Below are 15,216 nucleotides of genomic sequence, written 5' to 3' on the forward strand. Positions count from 1 at the left end.
GTCAAACTGAAGAGCTTTCATAGACCGCCCTCCTTCTCTTCATGTAGTGGCCTGAGCAGCATTTTGCATTGTCATAAATGAAGGCCTTATGTGTGGGAACATCTATTCACGAATACATCCTTTCAATTTTGCAAATATAGCACACATTAGCCTCCAAATAAATCACTGCAGACTGTTTCAAATGACAAACACAGGCTTTGCATTTTGCTGTTGAGTGCCATTTTTTTTTTTTTTTTTTTTTAACTGCTGCAGTACCCTGATATCCATGTCATGTGTGACTAGACCTGCGTAGTAGAGCTCAGTTTGTATTCTGAGGTTGTAGGATAATTAATGACCTCAACCTTCAGACTGTGCATGCAGTAAAGCTGGAGCTATTTAACTCTCGCAGCTCTGATGCACCAACTGGGAATTTGTCAATTGAATTTACTCAGCATACCACAATATAAACCTATAGTTTAGTAGTCAGCAGACTGATTGTTTTCTTTCTTTCTTTCTTTCTTTCTTTCTTTCTTTCTTTCTTTCTTTCTTTGTCCTAGCAGATTATGTTTGTAACTTCAAACTCGTGCACAGTTGCTGCAGTTTGGCGTTAATCGTTTCTTTTGTTTGCTGCTTTCTGAGAGGGTTCGATCGGATGCACCGCCAGGGCTGTACTGCAGAGCTCTGGGGACAGTGATGGGTTACACTGCACAGTTTCTCATTTGCTTGTGGAGTGCCATGCTACTGGTTTTAACCTGCTGTCTCCTCAGTTTATCTCCTTGTGATGTATCTCAGGGGAGGTATGGAGCCAGTTGGCAATTACTGGCCAGGATTACAGTTATCTCCCCTGGGACTCATCCTGGCTCTTTGTCTAGCTTGTTCCCTCCACTGTTTCTCATTTCTTTCTTTACTCATGCACACTCCATCAAAATACCCAACAGCAAAACTGTCATCCCTCCTTTCTCTGCTGTCTGTTCTGAAACAAACTCTTTATGATGGAAATTGAGTGGTCTCAAGTTTACACGTCTTGTGATAAGAAAGGGCGTGTTTTCAATACATATAATACAAAAATCTGGACTTTTCATTTAAAACAAATAATTTACAAACACGAACCTTATAACATGTAATTGCATTACTGCATACTGTACATAGAGACAAGTAACTGATTATGGGAAAAACATGACCACTAGCTGACATCATTCGTGTCCTCTCGTGCTCGTACAGGAGAGGATGACTGCAAATCGATACAAAGTTGTTCTGAGGGATCACCTTTGCCCCATGATGAAACATTAACCTTAAGGAAGTGGACTCTTCCAGGATGACAACGCCCTAATCCATAGGATATAAGGAGTCACTGAATATTGTGACAAGTATGAAAACGATGTGAAGCAAATGCTAATGCAGATGTTGAACACCCATGTGAGCTTTTAGGCAACAACCTCTACCACCTTCATCAAAATTCCAAATGAGGGAATATCTTTTTGTAGAAAGGATGCACTGCCAGGGACTTTAATTCATTTTTCAGTTGGCCCAGTTAGTTGGTTCACCTTTAAACCCTGAGAAGGTCTTAAAAAAAATATAAGTGCTTTATATCATTTGAAAGCACTATCAACTTACCCCACAAAAAACACTCAATCTAAAAAAAACCCCAGAAAATCACTATATGTTTGTTACTATGGTTTTTTTTTTTTTCTTCATTTAAGTCACCATCTGTAAAAGAGGCATACTTTCAGTGCTTTTCCCTATGTTCCTAAAGAAGGAGTGTTCATGTTTCTAAAAGAGACTCGTATCCCAATTTGCTAATGTTTTCTGCAAAGTGACAGGTTTAGCTTTAATAAAATAAAAATAAATGTATCTTCCCTCTATGTGGATATCTGAAACATCAGGAAACATAAAGGGCATTTATGTTGAAATAAGAGACTGTGTCAGGGCCCGACAATAACCCGTTGTCCAAATGTATTGTCTCACACAACTGATTAGATATCAGGAAATTACCCTCTTTCAGCAAATATGGCTATTTTGACTGGACCTTCATTAGATCAGTATGAATAATAGAAAAAGAGTCCTGAAATATAACTTGACATTTAAAGCACACAACAAATTCTTTAAGTGCTATGATTATTTGAATGTAAGGTAATGCCACAGCTGCCCTAAATTAACAGTACTGGTAATGACCTAAATCATTTTTCATGTTTCTGCAATAGTTAATCCTCCAGTTTGTGCAAGCTTCATATTCCAAAGTATATTTTTAATGAAAATTTCCATTTGTCATCTCCTATGTGAATTTTCAAATTTACTGTTTTAATAAAAAAGTTGAAAAAATGGTAAAGCACATTATTATTTTTGATCAAAATGCCAGTTTACAGCTATTAGCTTGCATTATTGAACAGAAAATAATTGTCTTGGTGGTTAAATGTTGCACTTCATTCATTTCTGTCTAATCAGAGAAGTCTGGTGTAAAATTTTGTAGAAAAATCATGAATTTACTGAATCTCCTGTGTTTTCTTGTGTTCATAACAGGTGATCTAATACATTTGTTGAGCATGTATGTGTCAGCATGACTCTGTTTTGGAATTAAACAGTTTTCACTTCCTAATGTTGAAATGATGAATTCATTCTTTTTTATCGTCATAATAAATTCGATACATGCTGCAGGTTTCAAACCGGCCTCCACAGTCAGCTGCTCAGTTGTCATTGTGACTCGTAACCCCCCCCCCCCCCCCCCCCCCAAAAAAAATGGGGGAAAAAGTTGTTTTTTCTCCTCGATAAAGCTATTTTAAAAACAAAAACAAAAAAACTAGTTGAATTAGCAGCATGTTACCATCATTAATCCAGAGGGACAGTGCATTTTTCACATTTTCTTTCTTTCTTTCTTTTTTTTTTTTTTTTTTTTTTTTTTTTTAAATATACGTCTGCATATTATGCCACAGGGTAACTTCTTGACAGCCACAGGCCTGGCTCCACTGATCTGACAGCCTACCCTCAGGGACTCGCAGAGAGACGAGCCCTGACAGTGAGATGGCAAACTACTGCTCATCCAATTACATACTTCTGCTGCCTATTCTCCACCTTCCACTTCTTCCATCACTCAAAACTTGGGTGCTCACTACAAAGATTGACAGTGGGGAATGAGTGAAGGACAGAGGAACCGTATACATATGCAGAAGCTAGCTGCTTTGTGTCCATGTAATGAAATGTTGTGATTGGACAAGCTATGACCTATACAGCAGACATGTGTGTAGCTTAGTTTATGCTAGACACAAATAATTATTTAAATTTGGTCTGAGAAGGAGGATGAAGTAGGTAGACTTGGAGGTAGACTTACATTTGTGTTAATGCAAGGTTGTTCGAGGTAGTAGGCTGTGGGGGAGGTACTGAAGGTAGTTCACCCTTGAAGCATGACTGGCATGGTAATGACTTTGTTCTGAGAAACCATCTATCAACATCTGGTGTTGTAAGGGAAGTGGTTGGAGATGTAAATAGGTGGGCTAGGCAGTGGCGCCAATACATAAACAACATAGATCAGCATTTTAGTGACGTGGGTTTATTGTAAAAGCCATTACTAATTTGTTAATTGAAGTCCAAGTGATACCCACTTGGTGCCAACCCAAAGGATTTTCTTCTACAGTATTCAGTCTTGTCAAGTTGTGCTTAACGTTTTGTTTTTGCTGCATAGATCTGAAAGGATATTACAGAAAGGACATTTCTACTACTTGGGGGACACAAACTTTGTTTTCTGGTTTCTGCTTAAAGGTGCAGGGTGTCAACAGAGTAGAACCCAAATCCAAAATCTGAATTAGAATGATTTTTGGTTGGAGAATTTATTTTGCAGGCGGTGTACTGTAAGCAGTCTCTTCTGCACAAATATGCTTTGGTACATGTGACAGTTTATTTTTAAGTGGCATCACTGAGAGCTGTTGAACTCTTTGGCAGAATGGGGGTAAATAATATGAGCCAGGCATCACTGCAATTTTGGATGTTTCTTTTTCCAGCCACGTATTTGAATTTAATATCAAATGGTCCCAGCTGTACATCTAATTTACCAGTGGAATGGGATCACCACCAGTTAGTGAAATCCCCCGTTATTTAAAATTTGCTCAGTGCTCTCCATGGTCATGGGCTTCTTTTTTTTCTTTTTCTTTTTTTTTTTCTTGTCACAGCAGCTCTCAAGTTATCCTGATATTATCCAGAGTCTATGTAATTTCACACTCTTAAACGTGGACGTGAGCATTAGTGTTTGGCTTAGTTAGTGGTGACTTTACTAGGGTGACCATATTTTGATTTCCAAAAGAGAGGACACTTGGCCCAGTCATGAAGAATTTTAATAATACTGTTTGCTTAATTTTTTTTAAAAACATATTTAAAACATGCATTATCTGTGCGGTTAATGAATGGTGAAATGTAAAAGCTTATGACATTTTTTTAAGTCAACAAGTGCAAAAACAAACAAACAAACAAAAAAAACCCTTAAAAACCTCTGGAATGAAAAAATGTTACAGAAATAATGCCTCATCTGTATAAGAAAAATTACCAGTGAGGTATTGTGCAATGGTTTCTGCTGTCTCATTTGGCGTTTCTAACCTCAATTAATTTTGTTTGCACGCCACCATTCTTCCAGTCAAAGTATGATTGGGAATATTTTCTCTGTTCCATGGTTACTTAAGTCTGAGAAATGCCACCGTACTGGATTTCATAAAGAGCTTCAGGAGTGACTTCCACTGAGTGTAACACTATCACACCATTGACAATAGCTTCAGTCTTAGTGCGGGCACTGCTGAACTTTTTAGTTTGGAAATGCTTCTGATTTTTTTATGGATTTTTAAAAAAAATTTTTTTATTATTATTATTTTTAGTAACACACTAGTGCAATCCATGGATCTATAGCTATTGGGATGCTTCATAGTATGAAATGCCAGTGCACCCTCTGCTGCAAAAACAGCATACATACAACAGCATCCTTGTTTTTCCCAGGTGTAACAAAGAACTCAATCAAGTTACCAGATGAAATTTCTCGCACAGCCTTTTTATGTTTTTATGTGTCTAAGTAACCTTTGTAACCTATTGTACTATTCTTAGTTAGCGTATTGTCTGTCTTGTCTTAATGTTGGTTTAAAATGGAGCACTGTAACAAAAAATAATTTCCCCCAGGGATCAATAAAGTATTCTGATTCTGATGATTCTGATTAAGACACACAAACGTCTGTGCCAGCTCTGCACACAGTGCACTACGCCTCCCATTTATTCCGACCGGAATGGTACGAGGGAAATTTCTTTTGCAGTTTGTCTGAAAAGATGCACTTGTGCTTTGGCGTCTTTTGAGCGCGCCGCTGCGTGCTCTGTCCCGTCTGTAAGCGCGGAACAACACTTAACACAGCAGTTCAGGGATGACGTTGCACATATCGGTCCTCTGTAGGATTATAGGAAAACCCGGACATTTTCATCCATCTCGAAAATCCCCCCGGACGCCCTGGACAGAACGTGAAAAGTGGACATGTCCGGGGAAAAGAGGACGGTTGGTCACCAGTGGTTCTTAACCTTGTTGGAGGTACCAAACCCCACCAGTTTCATATGTGCATTCACTGAACCCCTCTTTAGTGAAAAATATGATTTTTTTTTTTCTTTCTCAAATTCAAGACATATGTTTTTTTACTGATGCACAAAATGAGCCGTGCATGTCACGGCGGAGGTTCTGCCAAACCCCTGAGACCGACTCACGGAGCCCCTAGGGTTCGAGCGAACCCAGGTTAAGAACCACTGCCCTAGACTTTACCATCCCAGCAAACCTGATTTTCAATGAGAAAGGAAGTTTCATGATTTTATTTGATTTCATTGAGGCAAAGTCTCCAATGTTTTGTGCATAACCTCAATGATTTATTAAGAAACTTGAGGCCCAGATTCATCATGCTATGCTTTTAACAGACGTTCTTGAATGTTGCTGTCGGTCCACAAACTATTCTCTGTTCAGTGAAATCATAAATGTAACATTGCTGTTAAGAAATATAGTTTTTTTTTTTTTTTTTTTTGTTAAATAAAAAACCTCTCAAACTATATAATCAAAAACAAAAGTTTTGAACATGCAGCAACTTAATTATCCAATTCCATAATATTTGAAAATGGCGAATTGCTGCCTTGTGGGATCGAGTTCAACGCCATACCAACTCAGCCACTAACTTTTTAAATCAGTTTAGAGCTGCACTGACATAGTCATGCTTTATCAATTTAGGGCTAATTTCATTAGCCTGTCCATATCTCTCTGAAGTTGCTCTTTGGGTCTTTCAGTTCACCTTTTTCACTTTGTCCTAGTTTTGTTTGCTCTGCAGTTTTAACACACAGTCCAGTCGATTTTGTGACTTTACATCGTCAGCCTTTTCCTTTTCTTTTCTTGAGTTTCTCTGCAGTGACTTTGCTGAAATTTTGTGTAATTGGAGACCTACTGTACTGGTAATGGGAGGATGCTGATTTCATTTTCCAACCTAGGTTTCTATTGGGATTTGTTATCGCTGCAGGGGTGCTGGGCTGGTCTTTGACAGGACTGCTTAGGTTTTATCTCTTTTCTTTCTAATGACCAGGCAGCTGAATTTCTGAAATCCTCCTGAACATGTTTACAAAGTCCCACACGCGGTAGAGATCAGTGGCCTGTGTGTGTGTGTGTGTGCTGCATCTTACTGGATGTACTTTGGTTACCTTTGGATTAAAATGGACACCCAGGAATTCCAACATGGTGAGATTTTTATTTTATTCTGTATTCATCTTTTCTAGTTGTAGTACAGTAATGTACTACAACTAGAACAGAACAGAAATTTTTCATTTTGTCTATTTAACTACTGCAGTAGTAGTTAAAAAAAATGATAGCACTAATAACTAGGGGTGCAACAATACACAAAATTCACGGTTCGGTTCGATACTTTGGTGTCACGGTTCGATATTTTTTTCGATACAAAAAAATGTTCATGCCTTTTTAATTTGTCATTTATTAAATTTTCACGGCACATTCCGCACCACATCTCTGTGCGTTCATCATTTGTTTGAAGCCAGCTCACCTCCTGCAACTACTTTTCCGAGAATACATGCTTCTTTTGTGGTTCGGACTCCTTCTGACATTTCTTTGGAGGTGGAGGAACATCACAGTAATTGTTTAAAGGAGCTTGCTTCTTCGACATCTTTCTAAACAAATGTCTGTCCTCCTCCTGAAAATCTTATGTATGCAAACACGCGTTGCAACTTCTTATCTTGTGCCCGTTTTTTATTTTGACAGCGAATGCGCACCTGCGGACCACTTATGTGCAGCCCTGGTTATTTAGCTCGTCATATCGCAGCAACAGAAATTCTTTTGTCCATGAAACCATAAAGCTGCACTTTCTTTTTGCCTTATAGTCTGATTTGTCATAACTTCTCCGTTTTGTGGTAAGCTTTTCTTTGGCTGTCACTTCTTCACCCTGACCTGTCTTATTTGGCTCAGCAGAACTGAAATATTGTGGCGAGCTCAGACAAGGAGGAGACGGAGGTATCATTTGGTCTTGCTTCCCGTGAGCTAGCCAGGGAGCACAGCCGTTTATTGACATCTGCAGAAGAACACTGCCGCTAGCTAACTGCTCAGCGCAGCAACAACAACAACAACACACAAGGCGCCCTCTGACCCCGGAAGGACACACCGTCGCAGCGAGAGGGCGTCACCCGTCACTATGGCAACATAAACAAAACATAACTGTACAAACAGAACCCCGAACAGCCCTGACCCGCTACAATATATATCCTGCTGCTTTTACACACGGACTCACATAAGCTCAGCGATTCTCTGCGCGATCAACCTCTCACATGTTTAAGCTTGCTGCGGGAGATTTCACTTGTCATGTTTGCATAGTAAGCTAACGATTGATAAGACGATGTCAGAGGAATTGGTGCGCAAATTATCATCACTCACAGATCAGTGCTGTCGCTCTCTATACACAGTTCACGCGATTGCAAAGTGAAAGCAAAAAACAAGCGCAAATTCAAACGCAATTTCAATATGTCACATATTGACAGTGGCTCACCGATGCCAATGACATAATTACCCAGCTACATTTCCGAAAGAATGCAAAAGCATTGACATATATTTTTCCTTCCTACAATAGGCCGACGGGCAGGGCAGAGATAGATTTTGGTAGCCCGACTGGAAAAATCGCTAGCCCCGGGACGTCGGGCAGGCGATTTTGCAAGCCCTGTATCTGATTGAGGAATCACTCATCTTTGGAAAAGAGAGTTTATTACAGAGAAATGGCTCTTTCCAAAATAAAAGCTATACTATCCGCTTCTTCTGGGCTATATTCTCAGCAGCATATTAAACATATCAGGTCACCATAAGGAGAATCATGTGCTAACGGCTGTCTAAATGACTCAGGTAAAGTTTGTAGCATGCGTGCTTGTTGTTTTTGTCTGCTTCCACTTGTCTTTGCACTAGGATGATGTCGGTGTAAATGTGCAGTCATATTTGTTGTGTTCCCACTAATGCTGTCAGCATAAATCTCGTTGAAATGACGTTAACGCCACAACACGGCAAATCTCCGTTAACAAGCTACCACGGATCGCCCGTGCATGGGGCTGGACGGCCAACACGTTAACGAGCTAACTGCGCTAACACACTAGCTCCCACCCATGTAATTGAGCATTGCGTGGCACATCCAACATACTGTTTTTACTTTAGTCCATGACGCGCTTACCTTCAGGGTCATACGTCACATGAAAACCAAAATAGTTCCAAACGCCAGATCTGAATGAGGGTGGGGGAGGTTCAATTTGCCATGTTGCAAGGAGAGCTTAACTTCTGTCTCGCTAGCTTGCCCTGCGCTCAGTGAATCTGCGTTCGACTACTCCGCCTAGGCTGCACTGTCGAGCGCAGATCCACTGAGCGCTCAACACAGACAGCATCGTCAGAAGGAAAGTTGATAAAATAAATAAAAAAATTATTTTGTATTGTTCGATACATATGCGTACCGAACCGAAAGCACTGTATCGAACGGATCAATATCGATACGAGTATCGTTGCACCCCTACTAATAACCTTAACCACTGCAGTCACGGGAGGGACAAGCAATTAATTAGCAGTTGACTGCAGATTTCCCCAACCTTATAAACAGTACCTTTGCACAATGATGGAAACAGTTTCTTGGTCATTAATATGATCAAAGGTACTGTTTATAAGGTTGAGGAAATCTGCAGTCAACTGCTAATTAATTGCTTGTCCCTCCCTCCTGCAGTCAGCTGAGACTGAAGAAGTTACTTGGATGAGTAACGAAACATTTCTCCCACTGAAAATGCTACGTCCAGATGAACAAATTCAACTTTTGGGGATTTCTTTACCTGGATGATTGAGCATGCATCAAGACTTCTTTGTTTTTGTTTTTTGTTTTTTGTTTTTTAGTAACAATACAACCTAGAAAACATGTTTATTACAAAATATGTTGATAACTTCATCTGAGGAACATGAACTTCAACAACTCTTCTTTTTTTTTTTTTTTTTTTTTTTTTTTAAACTCGTCTACTTTAATCCGTTGCTCCAGACTGCTGGGTTGTGGTTCGCTCTGCTTAGTGGATAGCTTTAGCTTTAGCCACTTGGTCTTTGTTAGCTTCCTTAAAATACTCATATTCTGCTAGATGAAAGTGATTTAAGTGTTTTTGTGGTGGTTCATTGGCTACTTTGGTGAACTTAATGTTTTGCTCACAGTGATGAGTTTCTACGCAAATGTTAGCATGTGACTGTTAGCATGTTAGCACAACTAACTAGCTTATCAGGAAAAAAATTCACAGATCCCAGTCAACTGGTGAATCTCTATTAAAAATAACATTAAGTTATTAGGTCTGAAAAATGTTGCTGTTATATAACAAGTTATTGTTATTAGTACTCAGTGCTGTATTTCACAAAAATGAGTCCAGTAGTACAGTAAATGGAGCATAGTTTTCAGGCACTGAATATGCATCTGTACTACTTTTTTTTTTACTTTTTTTTTTTTTTTAAATCTCTGGACAATGCTGCTAGTCAAATTTGAACTTTTGAAGTAAATGATGTACAGTGGGGCAAAAAAGTATTTAGTCAGCCACCGATTGTGCAAGTTCCCCCACTTAAAATGATGACAGAGGTCAATAATTTGCACCAGAGGTACACTTCAACTGTGAGAGACAGAATGTGAAAAGAAAATCCATGAATTCACATGGTAGGATTTGTAAAGAATTTATTCGTAAATTAGGGTGGAAAATAAGTATTTGGTCACCTCAAACATGGAAAATCTCTGGCTCTCACAGACCTGTAACGTCTTCTGTAAGAAGCTTTTCTGTCCCCCACTCGTTACCTGTATGAATGGCACCTGTTTGAACTCATCATCTGTATAAAAGACACCTGTCCACAGCCTCAAACAGTCAGACTCCAAACTCCGCCATGGCCAAGACCAAAGAGCTTTCGAAGGACACCAGGAAAAGTATTGTAGACCTGCACCAGACTGGGAAGAGTGAATCTACAATAGGCAAGCAGCTTGGTGTGAAAAAATCAACTGTGGGAGCAATCATCAGAAAATGGAAGACATACAAGACCACTGATAATCTCCCTCGATCTGGGGCTCCACGCAAGATCTCATCCCGTGGGGCCAAAATGATCATGAGAACGGTGAGCAAAGATCCCAGAACCACACGGGGGGACCTGGTGAATGACCTGCAGAGAGCTGGGACCAAAGTAACAAAGGTCACCATCAGTAACACACTACAACGGCAGGGAATCAAATCCCGCAGTGCCAGACGTGTTCCGCTGCTGAAGCCAGTGCATGTCCAGGCCCGTCTGAAGTTTGCCAGAGAGCACATGGATGATACAGCAGAGGATTGGGACAATGTCATGTGGTCAGATGAAACCAAAGTAGAACTTTTTGGTATAAACTCAACTCGTTGTGTTTGGAGGAAGAAGAATACTGAGTTGCATCCCAAGAACACCATACCTACTGTGAAGCATGGGGGTGGAAACATCATGCTATGGGGCTGTTTTTCTGCCAAGGGGACAGGACGACTGATCCGTGTTAAGGACAGAATGAATGGGGCCATGTATCGTGAGATTTTGAGCCAAAACCTCCTTCCATCAGTGAGAACTTTGAAGATGAAACGAGGCTGGGTCTTCCAACATGACAATGATCCAAAACACACCGCCCGGGCAACAAAGGAGTGGCTCCGTAAGAAGCATTTGAAAGTCCTGGAGTGGCCTAGCCAGTCTCCAGACCTCAACTCCATAGAAAATCTGTGGCGGGAGTTGAAAGTCCGTGTTGCTCGGCGACAGCCCCAAAACATCACTGCTCTCGAGAAGATCTGCATGGAGGAATGGGCCAAAATACCAGCTACTGTGTGTGCAAACCTGGTAAAGACCTATAGTAAACGTTTGACCTCTGTTATTGCCAACAAAGGTTATGTTACAAAGTATTGAGTTGTATTTTTGTTATTGACCAAATACTTATTTTCCACCCTGATTTACGAATAAATTCTTTACAAATCCTACCATGTGGATTCATGGATTTTCTTTTTCACATTCTGTCTCTCACAGTTGAAGTGTACCTGTGGTGCAAATTACTGACCTCTGTCATCATTTTAGGTGGGGGAACTTGCACAATCGGTGGCTGACTAAATACTTTTTTGCCCCACTGTATGTCTGGGTCTACCAGGCTATTACAACAAAGCCCCCAGGCAGAGATCCATGTTCCATCTGTGTAGTGTAAATGGTCTTGAAAGAGGTGATAGTGTCTTTCCTTTGAAGTCACAGCCAGCTGCCATGTTCTTATGAGAAAGTGTTTCTCTTTCCACTCACCACTACTATGACAGTCTTCCCGTCAGCTGCATAATGAACCTTTTCAACGTGACAAAGCATACTCTGCAGGCTCAGGTGTAGAAGCCCGCAGAACAGCATTCTACAGACATTAGAGCATTAGAGGGTCAGCAGGGTGGATTAGAGGGTGAAAAGAATTTCTCTCCACACTCGAACTTTTAACCTCACTAATACAGGAATATATTTTCTATGTCGAGATAAGCAGTGTCCCTCTCGTCCTCATTTTCGTTGCTTTTCAGCCTGTCTTCCCCTCCCATTCCTCCTCCTTCCATTTTGTCATCTGTTTTCTTTGCTCCAGTGGCAGCAGTAATTTTAGATGCCTCTCCTCTGGTGTGCTTGTTGGGATGTTACAGCTTTTCAACATGCCATAATGTGTCGAGAACAAGGACGCTTCCACCTAAGCTGGTGCTTTTTGATTTATCCCCACCATATGGGCTTGTTTTTGATTTATGATGATAGAAACGCCCAGCACAGATGTGGGGAAGTATTCGTGTGAAATCAGATTTGGAAGTGAATATATCTTGATTTAAAAAGTTCCCTGGTGGTTTTTAAAAAATGCTCTATAGCAGAGTGTCCTGGTGATCAGAAAGTTATGGGGACATAACGCATAAACTACAAGATGAACTATTTGATAGATAAAGTACCACACAGAAAAAAAAAAAATAGGAACGTTGGCTGTGACATACATCAAGTTCTCTGTCCAGAATCGATTGTAGGCTTAAAATCCTCCAATAAAATCCTTCATAATAGAGTTTGTTCTTCATGAAGCTTGTGTATAAATCATATTTGTTCCTAAAGCTTTATGGTTCTACTTCCTTTTTTGGATTTGCTTCTTTAACGATGTTGCTAGGCTGTTTGTGGACTCGTGTTTTTGCCCCTTGGTATATTTCCGTCTTTCTGTGCGTGTCCTTCTGCTTGCGGTGCATGTGTATATGCGTGTCACACAGCTGACACTGCAATACTGTTCTCATATGTTTTCTTTAACCTTGAGTAACCTCTGTTTAGACATATCACAGGGTAAGGCTGCTGCTGCTTCAAAGGTTCACAGAGCTCATGGTTACAGATAAGCTGTCCACATTAAATGGCATTATAAAACTTACACTACACTTTTTTTTTTTTTTTTTTTAAAGAGACTGGCAAGAATTTCTTTAACTGTTTAAGGGACAGTTGTTTTCAGACTGTCCCTTAAGAAAACAAAATAACTGTAAGAACTGTGGCCCAGTAACCTCACATCTTTTCTCGGTTAACACTACAGTGTCTATAAAAAGTTAACTGTGTCATAGGTTGGACAGTGACATTCACAGAACAGTTGAGAAATCAGATATTTCTTTGATTGCACAAGTTCATTAGATATTTAGGAAAACTTAAGAAATGTATTTTCAATTAGGTATTAATTGTTCTTTATTTTTATGTGACCCATGCCATTTAGATGACTCAGGGGACGAGGAGCCCACGTCCCAGTCAGACCGCAGCGAGATCCAGGGCACCCTGAAGATACTTATCAGCAAGCTCGATGACCTCAGCACGTGTAATGACCTGATCGCCAAGCACGGGGCGGCCCTGCAGCGCTCCCTGAGTGAACTCGAAGGCCTGAAAGTCCCTGTGGAGGGAGGAGAAAAAATCAAGGCAGTCAACGAGCGAGCCACCCTCTTCCGCATCACTTCCAATGCTATGATCAATGTAAGTAGCTGCAAGACACGGCAGGGGTTAGCAGTGAGTGATCTGTGTCCCACATGCTTTGGTATGATCAGTATGACAGGAGTGCCAGTCCTGGTTTGTGAGCAATGAGAGATGAGATCAGTTCACAGTGTAGTGTGTTTAAAGAGACCAAGGCTGCAGGCATGGAGGTCGACCAGATCCTGATACAAAATACCCTGACTTGTGGGGGACACAAGTCAGGGTAGTCCTAGTGGCAGTTCCAATCCTGCCTAAATGGGGAGGGTTATGTCAGGAAGAGCATCCAGGGCCAAATCATCAAGAATAAGATTTCCATACCAGATTGGTCGGATTTAAAATCATCGCCTCCGTTGCTGCTGGACATGGATGAAGGGGAAGGAGAACAAGGAGAGGGTTGTTGAAAGAAGAGGATGTTAAGATAAGGAGAGATTGAGGTAGATGATTTGTTGTATACATCATTTAAACACTAGCACCTCAAACCAAATGGGTGCCTCTGGCATACTTTCCTCCCTCCATAAACAGATAGAAATATTGTGTACAGAGGCAAACAGAAGCTAGCCACAACCATTGATGAGTCTCTACAGGGAGTGCAGAATTATTAGGCAAATGAGTATTTTGTCCACATCATCCTCTTCATGCATGTTGTCTTACTCCAAGCTGTATAGGCTCGAAAGCCTACTACCAATTAAGCATATTAGGTGATGTGCATCTCTGTAATGAGAAGGGGTGTGGTCTAATGACATCAACACCCTATATCAGGTGTGCATAATTATTAGGCAACGTCTTTTCCTCTGGCAAAATGGGTCAAAAGAAGGACTTGACAGGGTCAGAAAAGTCAAAAATAGTGAGATATCTTGCAGAGGGATGCAGCAGTCTCAAAATTGCAAAGCTTCTGAAGCGTGATCATCGAACAATCAAGCGTTTCATTCAAAATAGTCAACAGGGTCGCAAGAAGCGTGTGGAAAAACCAAGGCGCAAAATAACTGCCCATGAACTGAGAAAAGTCAAGCGTGCAGCTGCCAAGATGCCACTTGCCACCAGTTTGGCCATATTTCAGAGCTGCAACATCACTGGAGTGCCCAAAAGCACAAGGTGTGCAATACTCAGAGACATGGCCAAGGTAAGAAAGGCTGAAAGACGACCACCACTGAACAAGACACACAAGCTGAAACGTCAAGACTGGGCCAAGAAATATCTCAAGACTGGTTTTTCTAAGGTTTTATGGACTGATGAAATGAGAGTGAGTCTTGATGGGCCAGATGGATGGGCCCGTGGCTGGATTGGTAAAGGGCAGAGAGCTCCAGTCCGACTCAGACGCCAGCAAGGTGGAGGTGGAGTACTGGTTTGGGCTGGTATCATCAAAGATGAGCTTGTGGGGCCTTTTCGGGTTGAGGATGAAGTCAAGCTCAACTCCCAGTCCTACTGCCAGTTTCTGGAAGACACCTTCTTCAAGCAGTGGTACAGGAAGAAGTCTGCATCCTTCAAGAAAAACATGATTTTCATGCAGGACAATGCTCCATCACACGCGTCCAAGTACTCCACAGCGTGGCTGGCAAGAAAGGGTATAAAAGAAGAAAAACTAATGACATGGCCACCTTGTTCACCTGATCTGAACCCCATTGAGAACCTGTGGTCCATCATCAAATGTGAGATTTACAAGGAGGGAAAACAGTACACCTCTCTGAACAGTGTCTGGGAGGCTGTGGTTGCTGCTGCACGCAATGTTGATGGTG

General features: G+C 40.9%; 1 protein-coding gene and 1 long non-coding RNA gene across 8 annotated transcripts in view; one reads left to right on the forward strand and one right to left on the reverse strand.

Moving 5' to 3' along the window:
• Positions 1-15,216, reverse strand: part of LOC146697010 (uncharacterized) — a 69,856-nt gene that overhangs the window by 35,298 nt on the left and 19,342 nt on the right. For 3 of the 6 annotated variants that reach the window (XR_014923351.1, XR_014923352.1, XR_014923350.1), the window contains exon 4: positions 13,343-13,406. The exons of 1 other annotated variant lie outside the window; for it this stretch is intronic. This is a non-coding gene — a long non-coding RNA (uncharacterized LOC146697010). Of the gene's footprint in view, positions 1-13,342; positions 13,407-15,216 lie in introns of those variants that run through there. 2 more of the 6 variants (XR_014923354.1, XR_014923353.1) reach the window with 1 other exon arrangement.
• The window catches only part of osbp2b (oxysterol binding protein 2b), a 53,063-nt gene that overhangs the window by 21,199 nt on the left and 16,648 nt on the right, over positions 1-15,216 (forward strand). For both annotated transcript variants that reach the window (XM_085475424.1, XM_085475425.1), the window contains exon 3: positions 13,236-13,486. In XM_085475424.1, the coding sequence (XP_085331550.1) occupies positions 13,236-13,486 (251 nt within the window). The remainder of the gene's footprint in view (positions 1-13,235; positions 13,487-15,216) is intronic.

The sequence above is a fragment of the Copadichromis virginalis genome, linkage group LG12, assembly GCF_057382275.1.
Source record: "Copadichromis virginalis isolate Kocher_CV1m ecotype Utaka linkage group LG12, C_Virginalis_male_GT1.1, whole genome shotgun sequence".
In the NCBI taxonomy this organism is placed as follows: Eukaryota; Metazoa; Chordata; class Actinopteri; order Cichliformes; family Cichlidae; genus Copadichromis; species Copadichromis virginalis.